Raw genomic sequence first — 15,023 nt, 5'->3', positions numbered from 1 at the left:
GACATGTCTACATAATTGGTTATTAAGTTGTCATGAGAATATGTGTGTGAAGACTAGACAGTGTAGAAATGCTCACATAATTAAGAGAATAAAGAAGAAAATAAAGTAGTATGCATAGTCACGATCCTGCTGTGTTTAACTTTTGCATAGAAAAAGGCTGTGAAAGAAAAACATGCCAAAATATTAAGAGCAGTTGCTTCAGTGGTGATTCCCAAGGTAAAATTTCCTTCTTTTTTTAAAGATATTTTTTATGTGAACCAATATTAAAGTCTTTACTGAATTAGTTATAATATTGTTTCTGTTTTGGTCTTTTGGTCACAAGTCATGTAGGATCTCAACTCCTCAGCTACGGATCAAACCCATACCCCTTGCACTAGGAGGCGAAACCTTAGCCACTGGACTACCAGGGACGTCCCTGCCTTTTCACTGTTTGATAGCTTCAAATTGTAGGTGTTACTGTGTCACGGAAAATCTATACTTGTGAAAACTTTTATTGTGAATTTAAAATAATTTCATTATTCTTTTATCTTAGAATTTCTGTTTAAGTTGTCTTCTTCTCTCCATCTTTCCTCCCTTACTTAAAAATCAACACCCTGCATCCTAGTCTCAAACTGGTTCATTTTCTATTTCAGACAAAGGAAAGTGGACTCACTCTGGTCTCTGGTGGAAGCTTCTCAGCTGGCTGGGGCTAGAGCATGAGCTGTTTTAAGTGGACGGAGGTGATGAGATGACCCTAGTCCAGGTGCCCTGGCCACAGCTCATTCTAGCCATACTATGGCTTCCCTAAATGTTTAATTATTGATGCTGATAGAGAATATAAGGTCAAATATTTTATAGAACAATGGTAACCACTAGTGGGTAAAAATTGAGTATATAACTTCCAAAAATAAAGAAGGAAAAGCAGAGAAAAGCTTTGAAACAAATAGATACTAGTGATAAAAGGAGCTTTTTTTTTTAAAAGAAGTAATTTATTTGGCTGTGCTGGGTCTTAGCTGTGGCATGTGGGATAGAGTTCTCTGACCGGAGATTGAACCCGGGCTCTCAGCATTGGGAGTGCAGAGTCCTAGCCGCTGGGCCACTAGGGAAGTTCCAAGGGAGCTATTTGAAGGGAGGCAGGGACAGATAGCATGCATGATGGGATAATATTTGGAGACGCTAATTAGCAAGCTTCCTTTCCTGCTAATCCCCTGCCCAAGGTTATTCTGCTCCTGCCCACACAGACAGCTGTGTCATTCATGACCGGGCCAGGCGTGAGGACTGCCTAATTGACAAGCTGGCCTGCCCACAAGACGAGAGAGATGTGAATGCGCAGCAGCAGTGTCCTCTGTGGACCAGGGAAGGGAAAGGGGAAGAGGGAGCAAGTACGATAAGGAAAGGAACACAGAACACCCAAACCTCTGGCAATGGGCCGTCGTCCAGAGTGCCATGACGGCATCCCTCTTTGTCATGGACCTTGAAGGTCATCAACAGCCCAAGATCCTTCAAATTAGGGTGATGCTTGTTTGTGCCTCAAGACTCTCCCATTGGTTTCATTCCATGCAGACAGCTCTGTCAAACAGCCCCAGACATCTGTATTCTCTTCCTCTAAGCAGATTGAGGAGCTATGGGCAGTTTGGGCCCCGGAGGGTTGATGGTGATGTAAAAGGCAAACCTTGAATTGGCCAACATGACTCCAGTTAGTGGGACTTTGAAATCTCCCTCTGAGCTAGGAACTTCAGGAGAACACATGCTTCCGCTACCCATGAACTTAGAACTATACCCTAGAAACCAAGAATACACATTATTTCTAACCTCTGTGGTACATTTATAAAATGTAACATAATAGACTATGTTGAAAGAAAAGAACTTAAAGACAATAGTAGCACAAGTCTCAAATTTCATACACCATGAATAAGAAAAATCAAACCACCTAGAAAAGGTTTTAAAAAATTGTCCTGAATAAAATTTGGATCAAAGGGTAATTTCCTCTTTGTAACTGCAATTACAAATTTATTTAGAACACAAGCAGAAGAGCTATATTATATAATGAAAACAAAGTGTGAAACCAAAGCCATATGGAGGAGGAAAATTCATAGCTTTACATTTGCCGACTATAAAACCAGAAGGTATAACAAATAAATAAAGCACCTTCAACTGAAGGAACGAAGGAATCCCCAGATAAACAGTGGGCATTCGCGTTTTGTTTGTAGGCAATTGTTTTTGGCTGCCTAGCTTCTGAAGCTTCTTCTCCTATCAGGGCAATCCACCATGATGCTGGTCTCAGACATGGAGAGCTGAGGCAGAACATCTAGACTTGTTGATCAGATGCTGCTCCCTGGAACTGGAACTGTGAACTTGGAATGAGTGCCTAAAAGAAACAGGAGCAGCTTAGTGGTCATTCTGGTAGCTGCAGCCTGGACATGTGGTACAACCAGCACATCCCGACAAGCTGGGGATCTGACTACTCAGATTCCTAGTTTCTGCTCATCCCCCCACCTGGTTCCCTACAACCTCTGAACATCTGGGCTGCACGATATCCTTCTCCGGTACATTCTTCTTCCGGTCTAGGGTCAAGTTTCTACTGTGAATAACTTCGATCCCCTGAACAAAACAGAAGGAAGGAATGTATAATAAAGACATAAATTAACGAGAGAAAAAAACCCTAGCAATGATGAATAAACTCAAGTTTATATTGGTTGCTTTAAACAACCAATAAAACTGGCAAATTTCTGAGACTTATCACAGAAAAAAATAAGAAAAGTCACAAATGCTTGTACGAAGGAAAAACGTATATGAGTGATTCTGAAGTTATGAAATGATGAGACTATGATGACAGTTCTACACTTGATAAAATCAAGAGATAAATTACCGAAATTAACTGAACTGGAATGTGCTATCATCCAAGGGAAAAAGGTTAAAAAGTTTTATTAATAAAAAATTCAAACCCCTTCCCTCCTTCCCAAGGGCGAAGACTTAAGGAGACTTAAGGAAAAATTAAGGAGACTGACTTAAGGAGAAATTCCTTCAAACCTGTTCTATTTAAATTACTGGACACAGAGCAGGAAGGCAGGTGAGCCTCTTCCAGGTGGCCCTGGCCCCTAGTTGCCCTTGCCTTAGTAGCAGTTCCCCTGGAGCAGAGCCTCCTGTTGAGTGGAGGTCAGCCTGTCGCATGAACAGGTCATCTTGCTATACTCTTTGGACCTAGCTGTTACAACCCTCACACCTTCCAGTTTCCTCTCTGTGGCTGGTGTCAGCTGTATGTAGGTCTTTCGAGCACTTGCACAAGTCATGCTGATTAACCCTCTGGATGGCTGCCTTCATCTCCTTCACTAGGTTCCTTCATTACCTCCCCTACCCGAGGAAGAATGCGCCCAGTCCCACCCTCCGAAGGGAAAGTGAGGGAACGTAGGCACAGGGAGATGTAGAGACTAGCCGAGCCTCACTAGGATGACCTCAGGAATAAGGGAGTTGGGAGCTAATGTCAAAGGAGAAGCTGTGTGACTTTTATCCTGGAGAAATGCAGATATCAGGAGTGGACACCAAGGAACAGGTGTAAACCCAGGCTCTGAGAGTCCCTTGGACTGCAAGGAGATCCAACCAGTCCATCCTAAAGGAAATCAGTCCTGAATATTCACTGGAAGGACTGATGCTGAAACTGAAACTCCAATACTGCCTGGCCACCTGATGCGAAGAACTGACTCCTTGGAAAAGCCCCTGATGCTCGGAAAGCTTGAAGGCAGGAGGAGAGGGGGATGACAGAGGATGAGATGGTTGGATGGCATCACCAACTTCATGGACAAGAGTTTGAGCAAGTTCCGGGAGTTGGTGAAGGACAGGGAAGCCTGGTGTGCTGGGGTCGCAGAGTCGGACATGACTAAGCAACTGAACTGAGCTGAACTGAACTTGGTCATCTCAGATAGGATCTGTTGAAGGTGCAGAAAGAGGAGCTTCTTCCTTTTAGGTGGAGACTGGAGGAGGAATATGATTGTTTCTTTTAGTGTTAGGTGCTGCTAAAAGTGGTTTCTAGGTCTTGGGGGCCCTAGGGACCTTTGGGGGTTTCCCTGGTGGCTCAGATGGTAAAGAATCTGCCTGCAATGTGGGAGACCTGGGTTCTATCCCTGGATTGGGAAGATCCCCTGGAGGAGGGCATGACAACCCACTCCAGTATTCTTGCCTGGAGAATTCCCATGGACGGTGGAGCCTGGTGGGCTACAGTCCACGGAGCCACAAAGGGTCAGACATGACTGCATAACTAATTCAGGGACCTTTGGAGGCCAGCTTCTAGCTCAGATGCTGGCTTCTTGGGTGCAGCTCTGACTCGAAAGTCAATGGTATGCTTCAGATCCCTGGCTAGGCCTCCATGCAAAAGGGTGCCTTGTAGCTGACATGGTAAGATTTACCAAGGGAGCTGGTCTCCTCCTGGGGTGAGTTTGCCTGGATACAGAGAGCTTCCTTTAAGGGCTCCTTGGAGACAGTTGCTCTTAATATAGTTGACAGTGGGCTAAGTGCTGTATGGAGGCAGCACCGTATTTAATAAATTACCCAGTAACTTTTGGGCTCCTAGAGTGCCGGATTGCACCCAGTGGGGCTGAGAAGAAACAGATGCACCGCCCACACACCAATTCCTCCTATTACAGATTCTGTGTTCTGTTATCTTTCTCTCCCCTTAAGTGTATTACTGTTTCTGGGGTTTTAAGGCAAGAATGCTGCAGTGGTTTGCCATTCCCTTCTCCAGTGGACCACTTGGACGGCAAGGAGATCAAACCAGTCAATCCTAAAGGAAATCAATCCTGAATATTCATTGGAAGGACGGATACTTTGGCCGCCTGATAGGAAGAGCCGACTCATTAGGAAAGACTCTGATACTGGGAACGATTGAAGGCAGGAGGAGAAGGGGACGATAGAGGATGAGATGGTTGGATGGCATCACCAACTTAATGGACATGAGTTTGAGCAGGCTCCGGGAGATGGTGAAGGACAGGGAAGCCTGGTGTGCTGCAGGCGGACACAACTGAGCGACTGAACAACACGCCGTATTAGGGGGCTCCTGCATTGCAGACAGATTCTTTACCATCTGAGCCACCAGGGAAGCCTATATTATGAGGGCGTCCGTTTTTAAAAACAGAAACCTACCAAAAATGCCCCTGAGGGCGGCGATATTTCCCAGAAGCATAGAGAGGTGATTCCTCTGTCCCATCCAGGGCAGTCCTATGGCCAGATGCATCCGGTCTCACGCCCTGCAGACAGCCCTTTATGGCTCTGCTCTCGGGACCCGGGGACATGCCCACGCCGCCCAGCTTCGCAGGCCCATTTTCTCCGCAGCTCCAGTCCTCCAGGGTCTCCACGCAACAATGAAGCGTGGGCGGCCCCAGCGGCCTCATTTGCATATCTCCGCGGCTTGGCCAATGGGCTGCGCATGGGCTTTGGAACGCAGTGTTGCCATCGGCGTGCGCGCGTGTGTGCGCGTGTGACAGCGGCTGTGGCCGTGGCCGTGGCCGTGGGAGGCCGGCCCGGCGGAGCCCAGCCGCGCGGGGACCGGCCCCGGCGCCCGCTCCCCCAGCGCATCGCGGCCGCGTGGCCCGGCCGAGTCCGGGGACCTGCAGCCCCGGCCGCCGCGCCGTCGCGATGTCGGTGGCGGGGCTGAAAAAGCAGTTCCACAAAGCCAGCCAGGTAGGGACGCACGGAGGAGGGAGGGAGGAGGGCTAGGGGAGCAGCGGTCCCCTCGCGGCTCCGGGGCATCTGAGGCTCCGGCGCCCTTAGGGTCCTCTTTGAGGGTTCGATTTCTTCCCGCCTAAGAGGGCGCGGGGGTGGAGTGAGGGGCCGCCGGCTCTCCTCCGCTTCTTGGCGCGTCCTTCTTGCTAGCCCCCAGACCTCCTGCTCCATCCCCAGCCACTGAAATTCCGAGAGGTTCTCGGGAGGGGAGGTGGCGGGCCGCAGGGGCTCGGGCGAGCAGAGACTGGGCGTCCCGAGGCCTGGAGGCTCTGCTCCGTGCCTCTATTCCCGGACCGGCGCGGGGAGGAGGACCACAGAGAGTGCAGGGCCGGCAGGGCCTCCCTCGAGTCCCCCACCTTTTGGTTGGGAGACCCCCCCTGCCCCGGGGCACGTCCTGCCACCCCTGGGCAGCCGCGCGGGGGTCGGCGGATCCGGGGATGCTGTGTACTTGGCGCTCCCGGCCTGGACATGGACCCCGCCTGCCTGACTGCCCGCAGCTCCTGGCTGGGCTGTCTACAGCCGTCCTTCCTCCCGCATAGTCTTCCCGGTGTCGGCCCGGGCCTGGGCAACCAGGCTCCAGTTCTCTAAGAGCTGCTAGTTTTGTGGGAAGACACTGAGACAGACATGTAAACATATAGTGTTGGACACACCTCCACGCACAGTGGATGGCAGATAAAATAGGGGCATCAGGGAGAACTTCCGGGAGGAAGAGTCGAATCATTTGAAAATTAAATATGAGAAGGAATTGTGGTGGAGGGTGTGGGTGGAAAGGATAGGCGTTCTGAACGGAGGAAACAGGAAGACAGGCAAGCTGGCATGTGATTGGTGTGTGTGTGTGTGTGTGTGTGTGTGTGTGTGTGTCTGGATGTTTGTTGACAAGCAAATTCGTATTCTAAGATTTCAGTCTCCCAGCCATGGCAGAACTCACATTGTAAAATCAACCCTATATTGGCACTGCTGGGTCTGATGGCCAGATTTCATTCAGAATTCACATTTCTGATGAGGTCTTATCTTGCCTCTTTCACACATTGGTCCCTGAAAAGCAGCTGGAATTAGAAGATTCTTTTCTGTCTGTCTCATGTTGAAAAGTGCTGCCTGTTCTCTCACTCACATCCCTTCCATGAAGAAACTGGGTGGTGTGCAGTTTCCAGCTGGGGATGCTGGGAGATTGGTGATACTATTAGGGTAATGAGGAATCCTGGATGAGGGGCCAATTAGGTGATCAGGGAGATGATGGGGTCACTGCAGGCGGGCTTTGGACACTTTGAAAAATCCATGAGATACTCAGATGACTCTGACCTGGGGGCCAGTGGGTGAGATCCAGATTGGAGCTATGGACTTGTGGGGATTTCCAGCCTCAGTGGAGATTTTAAAATATAAGTGCAAATGGAAGTAAAAAAATGCACAGTGAGTTATACTCATAGACTGTAGGGAGCACCCACATTTAGGGACAATATTTAGGCCGGGACTTGATAAGCAGTGACCACTCAATAAATATTTATTGGGTAAGTGAAAGCATGGGGGTGGAGAAACACAAGAAGGGAAGAACTAGTAGGATGGAGGAGAGCAGAGTATCGTGGGAGCCTAAGAAGTGGGTGCATTTAAAGGTGGGAGCAGGGACTTCGCTGGTGGTATAAGGGTTATGACTCTGCACTTCCAGAATAGGGGGTGTGGGTTTGATCCCTGGTAGGGGAACTAAGATCCCACATGCGATGCAGCCAGAAAGTAAAAATAAAATAAAATAAAAGGTGGGAGCAGTTAGCAAGTCTGCCTTGAGCTCAGTACTGAAGGGTGGGGTCAGCCCAGAGGCCTATTGCCTCTGTGTTCGGGGCAGTATCAGCTTAATCACTAGCTAGCTAGGCTTGCTACAGGAGCTTTCTTAGCTCAGTCGCTCAGTCGTGTCTGCCTCTTTGTGACCCCATGGACTGCAGCTTGCTAGGCTTCCCTGTCCTTCACCACCTCCCAGAGTTTGCTCAAATTCACATCCATTGAGTTTGTGATGCCATCCAACCATCTCATCCTCTGCAGGGTACTAACCTCTTTTGAAAGATATTCTTTTACTGAGAATAGACTTCATGGGAGCAAACCTTAGAGATGAACAGGACACAGTCCTAAGAGGATTGAAATTGGTTTCTGACCACTAACCGGAGTGAGTGGTTGAAATCCCAGGAAGTTATTGACATTGGTAAATAATATGCTAAAGATGACGTCGTTTAGTTTAACTACTCATCATCAGTCCATTAAAAAAGGAAATGAGCAGAGGGTCTAATTTAGTCTTTTTGCATGAACCGAAATCTTTCTGTGACTTTATCTGAAAAGAAAGACTCTCTGGGCTTTGCAAATCACATTTTGTGGTCAAAGTGCCTAATAGATACATTTTTATCTGTTCTGAAAGTCTTTCTAAGAAATCTTGCAGTGGGACAGATTTGGTGGAGAAATTAGACCAGGCTTAATATAATAAGAGGGAGCATGATTATAAAAAGTGCCAGATGTTCTTCGCAGGCAACATTTTAACAGCAGGTTTTAATTCACATAGAACTTTCCCAGGGCTGGGGAAAGGGAGGCTGGGATGATGTCAATGGTTTAATAATTCCCAGGGATCCAGACCTGGCTGTGCCACTGACCAGATCTGTGACCTGGGAAACATGATTTAACCCATCTGTATAGTGAATTAGACGACTTAGAAGCTGTATGTGTGCATGCTCAGTCATGTCTGACTCTTTGCAACCCCTTGGACTGTAGTCCCCCAGGCGCCTCTGTCCATGGGATTTCCCGGGCAAGAATACTGGAGTGGGTTGCCATTTCCTCCTCCAGGGGATCTTCCTGACCCAAGGATCAAACCCAGGTCTCCTGCATTGGCAGGCTGATTCTTTACCGCTGAGCCACCAGGGAAGCCCTTAGAAGCTATGTTCCTGTTCTAAAATTTCTTGTGATGATCACACAACTCTGTAAATATGCTAAAAAACCCACTGAATTATAGACTTTAAGTTGTGAATTGTATAGTATATAAATTATATCTCAAGAAAGTATATAACTAACCATATCTCTATCTTTATATCTAATATATCTCAGTTCTGAAATTGTTAAGTAATTCGCTTAAAGTATTTCAGAGAAAGATAAAGATTATAAAGTGGACCTTTTATAAATAAGGGAACCAAGACCTTGACAAATTGAGATGATTTTTCTCAATGATAGAAAAGGTGAAATAACTTATAACTTCCTGGTTAAGTGCTCTGGCTTTCTTGATACCTTACCTATCTCTGCAGGGAAAAAAAAAAAAAAAGCCCCCTTACTTTACAGAGAATGAGGAACTCTAAATCCCAGGGATTATGCATCACTTTGGCAGCATGGAGACTAAAAGGAAAGAGGAAGAAATCAACTAAAATGAGAAGAATACAAGTTGAGCTAATAACAAAATTTAATTAATCCTTTCCTTCAACATTTGGGATTATAACCTAAGGGTCCCACGATCATAATTAAATACTTTTTTCTCTTGGGAAGGTTTTTTTTAGTAGAGAGCTTTACTCTTCTACTGGTAGGGATGCAGTTTGAGTTATTAGAGATAAATACAAATAGCTTGGGCTTCCCCGGTGGCTCAGATGGTAAAAAATCTGCCTGCAATGCAGGAGACATGGGTTTGATTCCTGGGTGGGGAAGATTCCCTGAAGAAGGGAACGGCAACCCACTCTAGTATTCTTGCCTGGAGAATTACATGGACAGAGGAGCCTTGTGGGCTACAGTCCATGGGGTCGCAAAGAGTCAGACTGAGTGACTAACACACATACACATATAGCTTAGAAAGGTCATGTGGTTTCTTGTTAAGTGGTGTGCCTGACCAATAAAAATGTAACTCATAATAATTATATGTCACCACTCATTGATTTGTATTAATTATGTTCACGTCATAGTAGTTTTCTTGACAGCATTTTATTTTGGCTGCAGGATGCTTAGGCCACATCTGTGCTTACTGTGACATGGACATTGTTCTAATAGCTGTATTTGTTCCCTTTCTGCACTTCTAGGAGCCTGGTTCCCCATCCCATGAAAGCCTGATTTTATTCTTTCCTCTTGTTCTTCTTGCCCCAAACTAACCAACTAGTTAGGACATAAGAGGGGTGATGACTCTTCATGTTAAATTTTCTTGTTTTTACTAGCAATGTTCTATCACGTGACCCAGAAACACAATAGGGTGTGGGGAGCTCCTAACAAAGCTATTTTTTTTCGGTAATTTCCCCCTCTTTCCCTTTTGATGCCTGAATCAGAAAAATGATGAGTGGTCCTAAGGGGCCAAGACATTCTCTCTGTAATGACTAAGTGCCCAGGCTGGCCATTTATGGGTAAACACTATAGAGAAGGATATTCTTTGTAAATTATGAGAATCTCTAGGGAGGCGGTGAATGTCTCTTGTTTCATTTTCTCATTAGGGAGAAAGATAAAAATGCACTTTGCAAAGTCCATAATGATTCTTTGTTTTTTATGTAGGTGCATCAGAAAATGTGTTAAGCTGAAACTTGCTTGCTCCTTTCCACACAGACTGCTTGATAAATTAATCCTTGGGTCTATGTGTTAACCATATATTTTTAACTTGGGATACTAGAGTAGATGTTGAAACTAAATTGGTTTTAATTTTTTAATCTCTGAAGAACATAGTATAATTCAAGCATTTCTTACCACTGATGCCTTTTCTCTAAAGTAAAAGTAATTTAGGCTATCTCTTAGAATTTGATTAAAAATGCATTTAAAAGCAGATTTTTGTGTGTGTATGGATATACTATTTGTTTCAGATTAATTTTTCAACTTTATTAAAAAATGACTATAAATTATATTTCCCAAAATTAAGTGGGGGATGTGTGTGTATCTTATATATTTGGAGATTGCTATTGGTTGGTGATGGACAGGGAGGCCTGGCATGCTGCGATTCATGGGGTCGCAAAGAGTTGGACACGACTAAGAGACTGAACTGAACTGAACTGATTGTTGGCATACTTTACCCAGAAAATGAAACTGCCAATAAACAGAACCGATACACGACTTTATTTGACTAAATAATAGGTGAATGTATTCTGGAGATTCTACACCAGCCAAGTGAGGATAGCTAGATTTTGGTCTCCTGTGTTGCAGGCAGATTCTTTACCAACTGAACTGTGAGGAAAGCCCTTACTTTTTGCTAGAAACCTGGGAAAGTGTTAAATTGGGGAAAGAATCTGGAGGAACCCAGTTGGTATTGGGAGGACATTGCTGCAGTTCTGTTTGAGTTCTTCTGTGAGAGGCCTTTATCATGAGCTCTTCCCTTGCAATTCCCAGGCTCATCCCCACTTGTTTTCACCACAGCACCAGCAGCAGTGACCTTCCTGAGCCCAGTGTCCTTCCTTCTGACTTTGTATTTCATTGGGTGGTAGTGTCTTTCCCACCGGCATTTGGCTAAGTCCTTTTCAAGCACTGACATCACCAGGTGCTTTGCCAGATCAAATCATCCATCAGTGGTAGAAGCTGCTGCTGTTTCAGGCTGGATAGCGTGGGTACTCTTTACCAATGCACCTGATATCTGAGTTGTATGTCCTCATCTGAATCTGTGTTCCTCCTTGCTCTTGGGCAGAGACTGCCTTGTCTGGGTGTTGTGACCTCCAGGTTGCTGAGTCTGAGGGTCACTTCCCCAGCTGACACTCTGCGGCTTTTGACCCAGTGTACCTTTCTCTGCTTACAACCCCTTCTATGCTGGTCTGGTTTTCCTCTGGCCTCAGTGGCTGTTCCTTCAGATCTCCTTTAATGGCTCCTTCTTGTCCCCTTGAACTCTAAATCCTGGAGTGCCCCAGGGCTCTGGCTTGGAATAGCTCCTCTTTTTCTCAACCTTGAACTCTGCCAAGGTGTTTTATCCAGCCTCACAGATTTATAAACAATCTGTACATTGATTACTCTCTAAATTATGTTTCTGGCCTAGACACTCCTCCTGTTCACAGACCCATAACAAACTTCTAAGTCTAACTGCCTACAGCACCTCACTTCTTGGATATTTAAAAGGCTGTCAGACTTAAGATGTTCAAACCTGAACTCTTAATTTTCTCCACCCCAACCTGTTTTTCTATTGGTGGTTCCTATTTAAGTCAGTTGTACCAACATGTGTTCAACTGCTCAAGCAAAATAAGACAAAAACAAGATTCATCTTTGATTGCTTTCTTCCTCTCATCCCTAATTCATCAGAGAGTGCTAATAACTATTGGTTTTATTTTCAAAATACATCCCTCTTCCATTTATCTCTCTCTGGCTCTGCTTCTACTATCCTCCTCCTGACTGTCACCTCTTGCCCACATGGTTGCTAGAGCCTCCTCACCAATTTCTAGAACTTTGGAAGCTAGTAGCTTCCTACCAGCTACAATCCATTGACCCACGGTGACCTGAATGCTCTTCTGAAAATGTATCTCAAACCATGTCATTCTGTGAACGTAATGTAGACTGCTTACAAGTCTTCAGTGCTTCAGTGGCACCCAGCTGTGTTTAGAATAAAACCAAAGCTTCCTCCTCTGGCCTGTGAAGCCTCACATAACCTGGCCTCTCCCTTCCTTCTCCTGCTGCCATTGAGCCACACCGGCCTCTCTTTGCTCCTTTAATGTGCTGAGGTCTTCTTTTCTTTGGGCCTTTGCCAGAGCTGTTCCCTCAGCCTAGCATGCCTTTCCTCTAGATCTTTGCAAAGTGTTTCCTTATTGTTGTTTAGATCATAGCACAGATTAAAGGCCACTTTGTCAGAAATGTCTTCCTGACCATGCAATTCAAATGTCGTATGCCCTCTCTATCACGTTGCGTAACTTTTAAAAAATATTTTAAAAATAATGTATTTATTTGTGTTTGGCTGTGCTGGGTCTTTGTTGCTGTGCACGGGCTTTTCTCTAGGTGAGGCGAGCCGGGGCTGCTCTCCAGCTGCGATGCGTGAGCTTCTCACTGAAGTGGCTTCTCCTGTGGACCATGGGCTCTAGGGCACTCAGGCTTCAGTAGCTGCAGCCCCCAGGCTCTAGAGCACAGGCTCAGTCGCTGTGGCGCGGGGCTCAGCTGCTCCAAGGCATGTGGGATCCTCCCAGACCAGGGATAGAATCCGTGTCCCCTGCCTTGGTAGGAGGATTCTTTGCCACTGAGCCACCAGGGAAGCCCACGTTGCTTAACTTTAAAAGAAAAAACTGTATCATAAATATTTTGATGACTATATTCAGTACAGATGGTTTCCTTTCTAATCCCATGTATTTTTATTTTAAAAATATATTTAAACTTGGGGGATAATTGCTTTAAAGTGTTATGTTGGTTTCTGTATGATGTGAATCAGCTAATGGTTTGTCATGGATTTTTGTTTCTATACGAAATATTGGTCTTTAGTTTTTGCAGTGTGTCTAATTTTAGTATCAGGTAATACTGCTTTAATAAAATGAATTGGGAGATGCTTACTCTTCTGTTTTCTGGAAGAAATTACACAAAACTTATGTTAATTCTTTTTTAGACATTTAGTAGAAGTTTCCAGTAAAACCATTTGGGCTTGGAGATTTCTCATTTGAGAATTTCATTAGTTTGTGATTTTTTAAGGAATCAATCCATTTCATTTAGGGTTATCAGATTAATGTGTGGAGAATTATATGTAGTATTCTTCTCTTAATCATTATCAGTTCCCTTATTATATGTGTATAGAGTTGATTTTTGATACTGATAATTCCATACCGTCAGCCTTTTTCTCTGTCAGTCTTACTAGAGGTTTGTCAGTTATATTGATTTTTTCAGAGAACCAGGTTATTTCATTTTCTCCATTGTTTCGCTTTTTCAATTTCATTGATTTCTGCTCTTGTTTTATTATTTCCTTCCTGTTACTTGCTCGGGTTTACTTTGTTCTTTTTATAGATTCTTAAGGGAAGCAGATTATTGATTGGAGACCTTTTTCCTATCCTATGCAGTGAGTGCTATGTATTTTCCTCTCAGCACTGCTTTAGTTGCATTTCACTAATTTTGATGTATTTTATTCATTTGATGTATGAACATATATATATGTATATATGTGTGCGTTGTATCTTCTTGTTGGATTGATCCTTTTATCATTCTGTTATGCCCTTCTTTTTCTCTTCTTACAGTCTCTGCTTTAAATCTGTTTTGGAGTCCCTTTTCTTTTTTGTGTGTTTATGTTTTATTATAGATTTTGTTTTCCTGAGGTTTGTATATGTGGTGTGAAAATCACTCCGTCGTGTCTGACTTTTTGCAACCCCATGGATTATACAGTCCATGGAATGTAGTCCATGGGATTCTCTAGGCAAGAATACTGGAGTGGGTAGCTGTTCCCTTCTCCAGGGGATCTTCCCAACCCAAGACTGAACCCAGGTCTCCCACATTGCAGGCGGATTCTTTACCAACTGAAATTTATATATAACAGCAGTTATATATAACAGAGGTTATTGATAACCTCTTAAGCTTGAATGTATTTCAACAATCTTGCATTTCTACTCCCTCTCACTTCACATTTAGTAATTTGACTTCATATTTATATCTTTTTAACATTTACCTACTTATTGTGGATATTTTGTCATTGTTCATTTGTTCAGTTGTGTCCAACTCTTTGCAACCCCATGGACTACAGCACACCAGGTTCCCCTGTCCTTCACTATCTCCCAGAGTTTGCTCAAACTCATGTCCATTGAGTTGGCTCTTTGCATTAGGTGGCCAAAGTATTAGAGCTTCAGCTTCAGCGTCAGTCCTTCCAATGAATATTCAGGGTTGATTTCCTTTAGGATGGACTGGTTTGATCTCCTTGCAGTCCAAAGGACTCTCCCAAGAGTCTTCTCCAGCACCACAGTTCAAAAGCATCAATTCTTCAGTGCTCAGCCTTCTTTATGGTCCAACTCTCACATATGTACATGACTACTGGAAAAACCATAGCTTTGACTATATGCACCTTAGTTGGCAATATGAGATCTTTGCTTTTTAATACACTGTCATAGCTTTTCTTACAAGGAGCAAGTATCTTTTAATTTCATGGCAGAAGTCACCATTTGTAGTGATTTGGGGGCCTAAGAAAATAAAGTCTGTCACTGTTTCCATTACTCCTCGGGTAGAATCTCTGCAATTGTAACTATCCTCCCGTTCGTGGATGTCTAGCTGGGGGTGTGATCTTGACTACACCATGTCTCTGCCCCTCCTACTTCTCCCACTGTGGTTCATTCTTTACATCTTTTGTTGTGGAAAACCTTTCTTTGCTAGTCTTTGGGTCATTCTTATCCATAGTTGATCTGTAAATAGTTATAATTTTGGTGTACGCAAGGTAGGTGGGCTCAGGGTCATCCTACTCCACCAGCTTGGCCATAGCCTCATGA

The 15,023-nt window shown here is 44.6% G+C and overlaps 1 protein-coding gene and 1 long non-coding RNA gene across 9 annotated transcripts in view; one reads left to right on the top strand and one right to left on the bottom strand.

The window, feature by feature from the left end:
• Positions 1-1,958: 1,958 nt before the first annotated feature.
• On the bottom strand, positions 1,959-5,388 carry LOC132659114 (uncharacterized). Its single transcript, XR_009599082.1, has 2 exons — positions 5,113-5,388; positions 1,959-2,347 (listed from the first exon to the last, which is right to left on the bottom strand). It is a non-coding gene; the product is annotated as an uncharacterized LOC132659114 (long non-coding RNA).
• A 23-nt stretch (positions 5,389-5,411) lies between these two features.
• Positions 5,412-15,023, top strand: part of SH3GL3 (SH3 domain containing GRB2 like 3, endophilin A3) — a 113,810-nt gene continuing 104,198 nt past the window's right edge. For all 8 annotated transcript variants that reach the window (XM_042242640.1, XM_042242638.1, XM_042242635.1 and 5 more), the window contains exon 1: positions 5,412-5,649. In XM_042242640.1, coding sequence (XP_042098574.1) covers positions 5,605-5,649 — 45 coding nt within the window. In that variant the 5' untranslated portion in view covers positions 5,412-5,604. The remainder of the gene's footprint in view (positions 5,650-15,023) is intronic.

Source organism: Ovis aries, unplaced genomic scaffold (assembly GCF_016772045.2).
Source record: "Ovis aries strain OAR_USU_Benz2616 breed Rambouillet unplaced genomic scaffold, ARS-UI_Ramb_v3.0 scaffold_85, whole genome shotgun sequence".
Classification (NCBI taxonomy): domain Eukaryota; kingdom Metazoa; phylum Chordata; class Mammalia; order Artiodactyla; family Bovidae; genus Ovis; species Ovis aries.
This window is presented reverse-complemented; position numbering and strand designations above follow the sequence as displayed.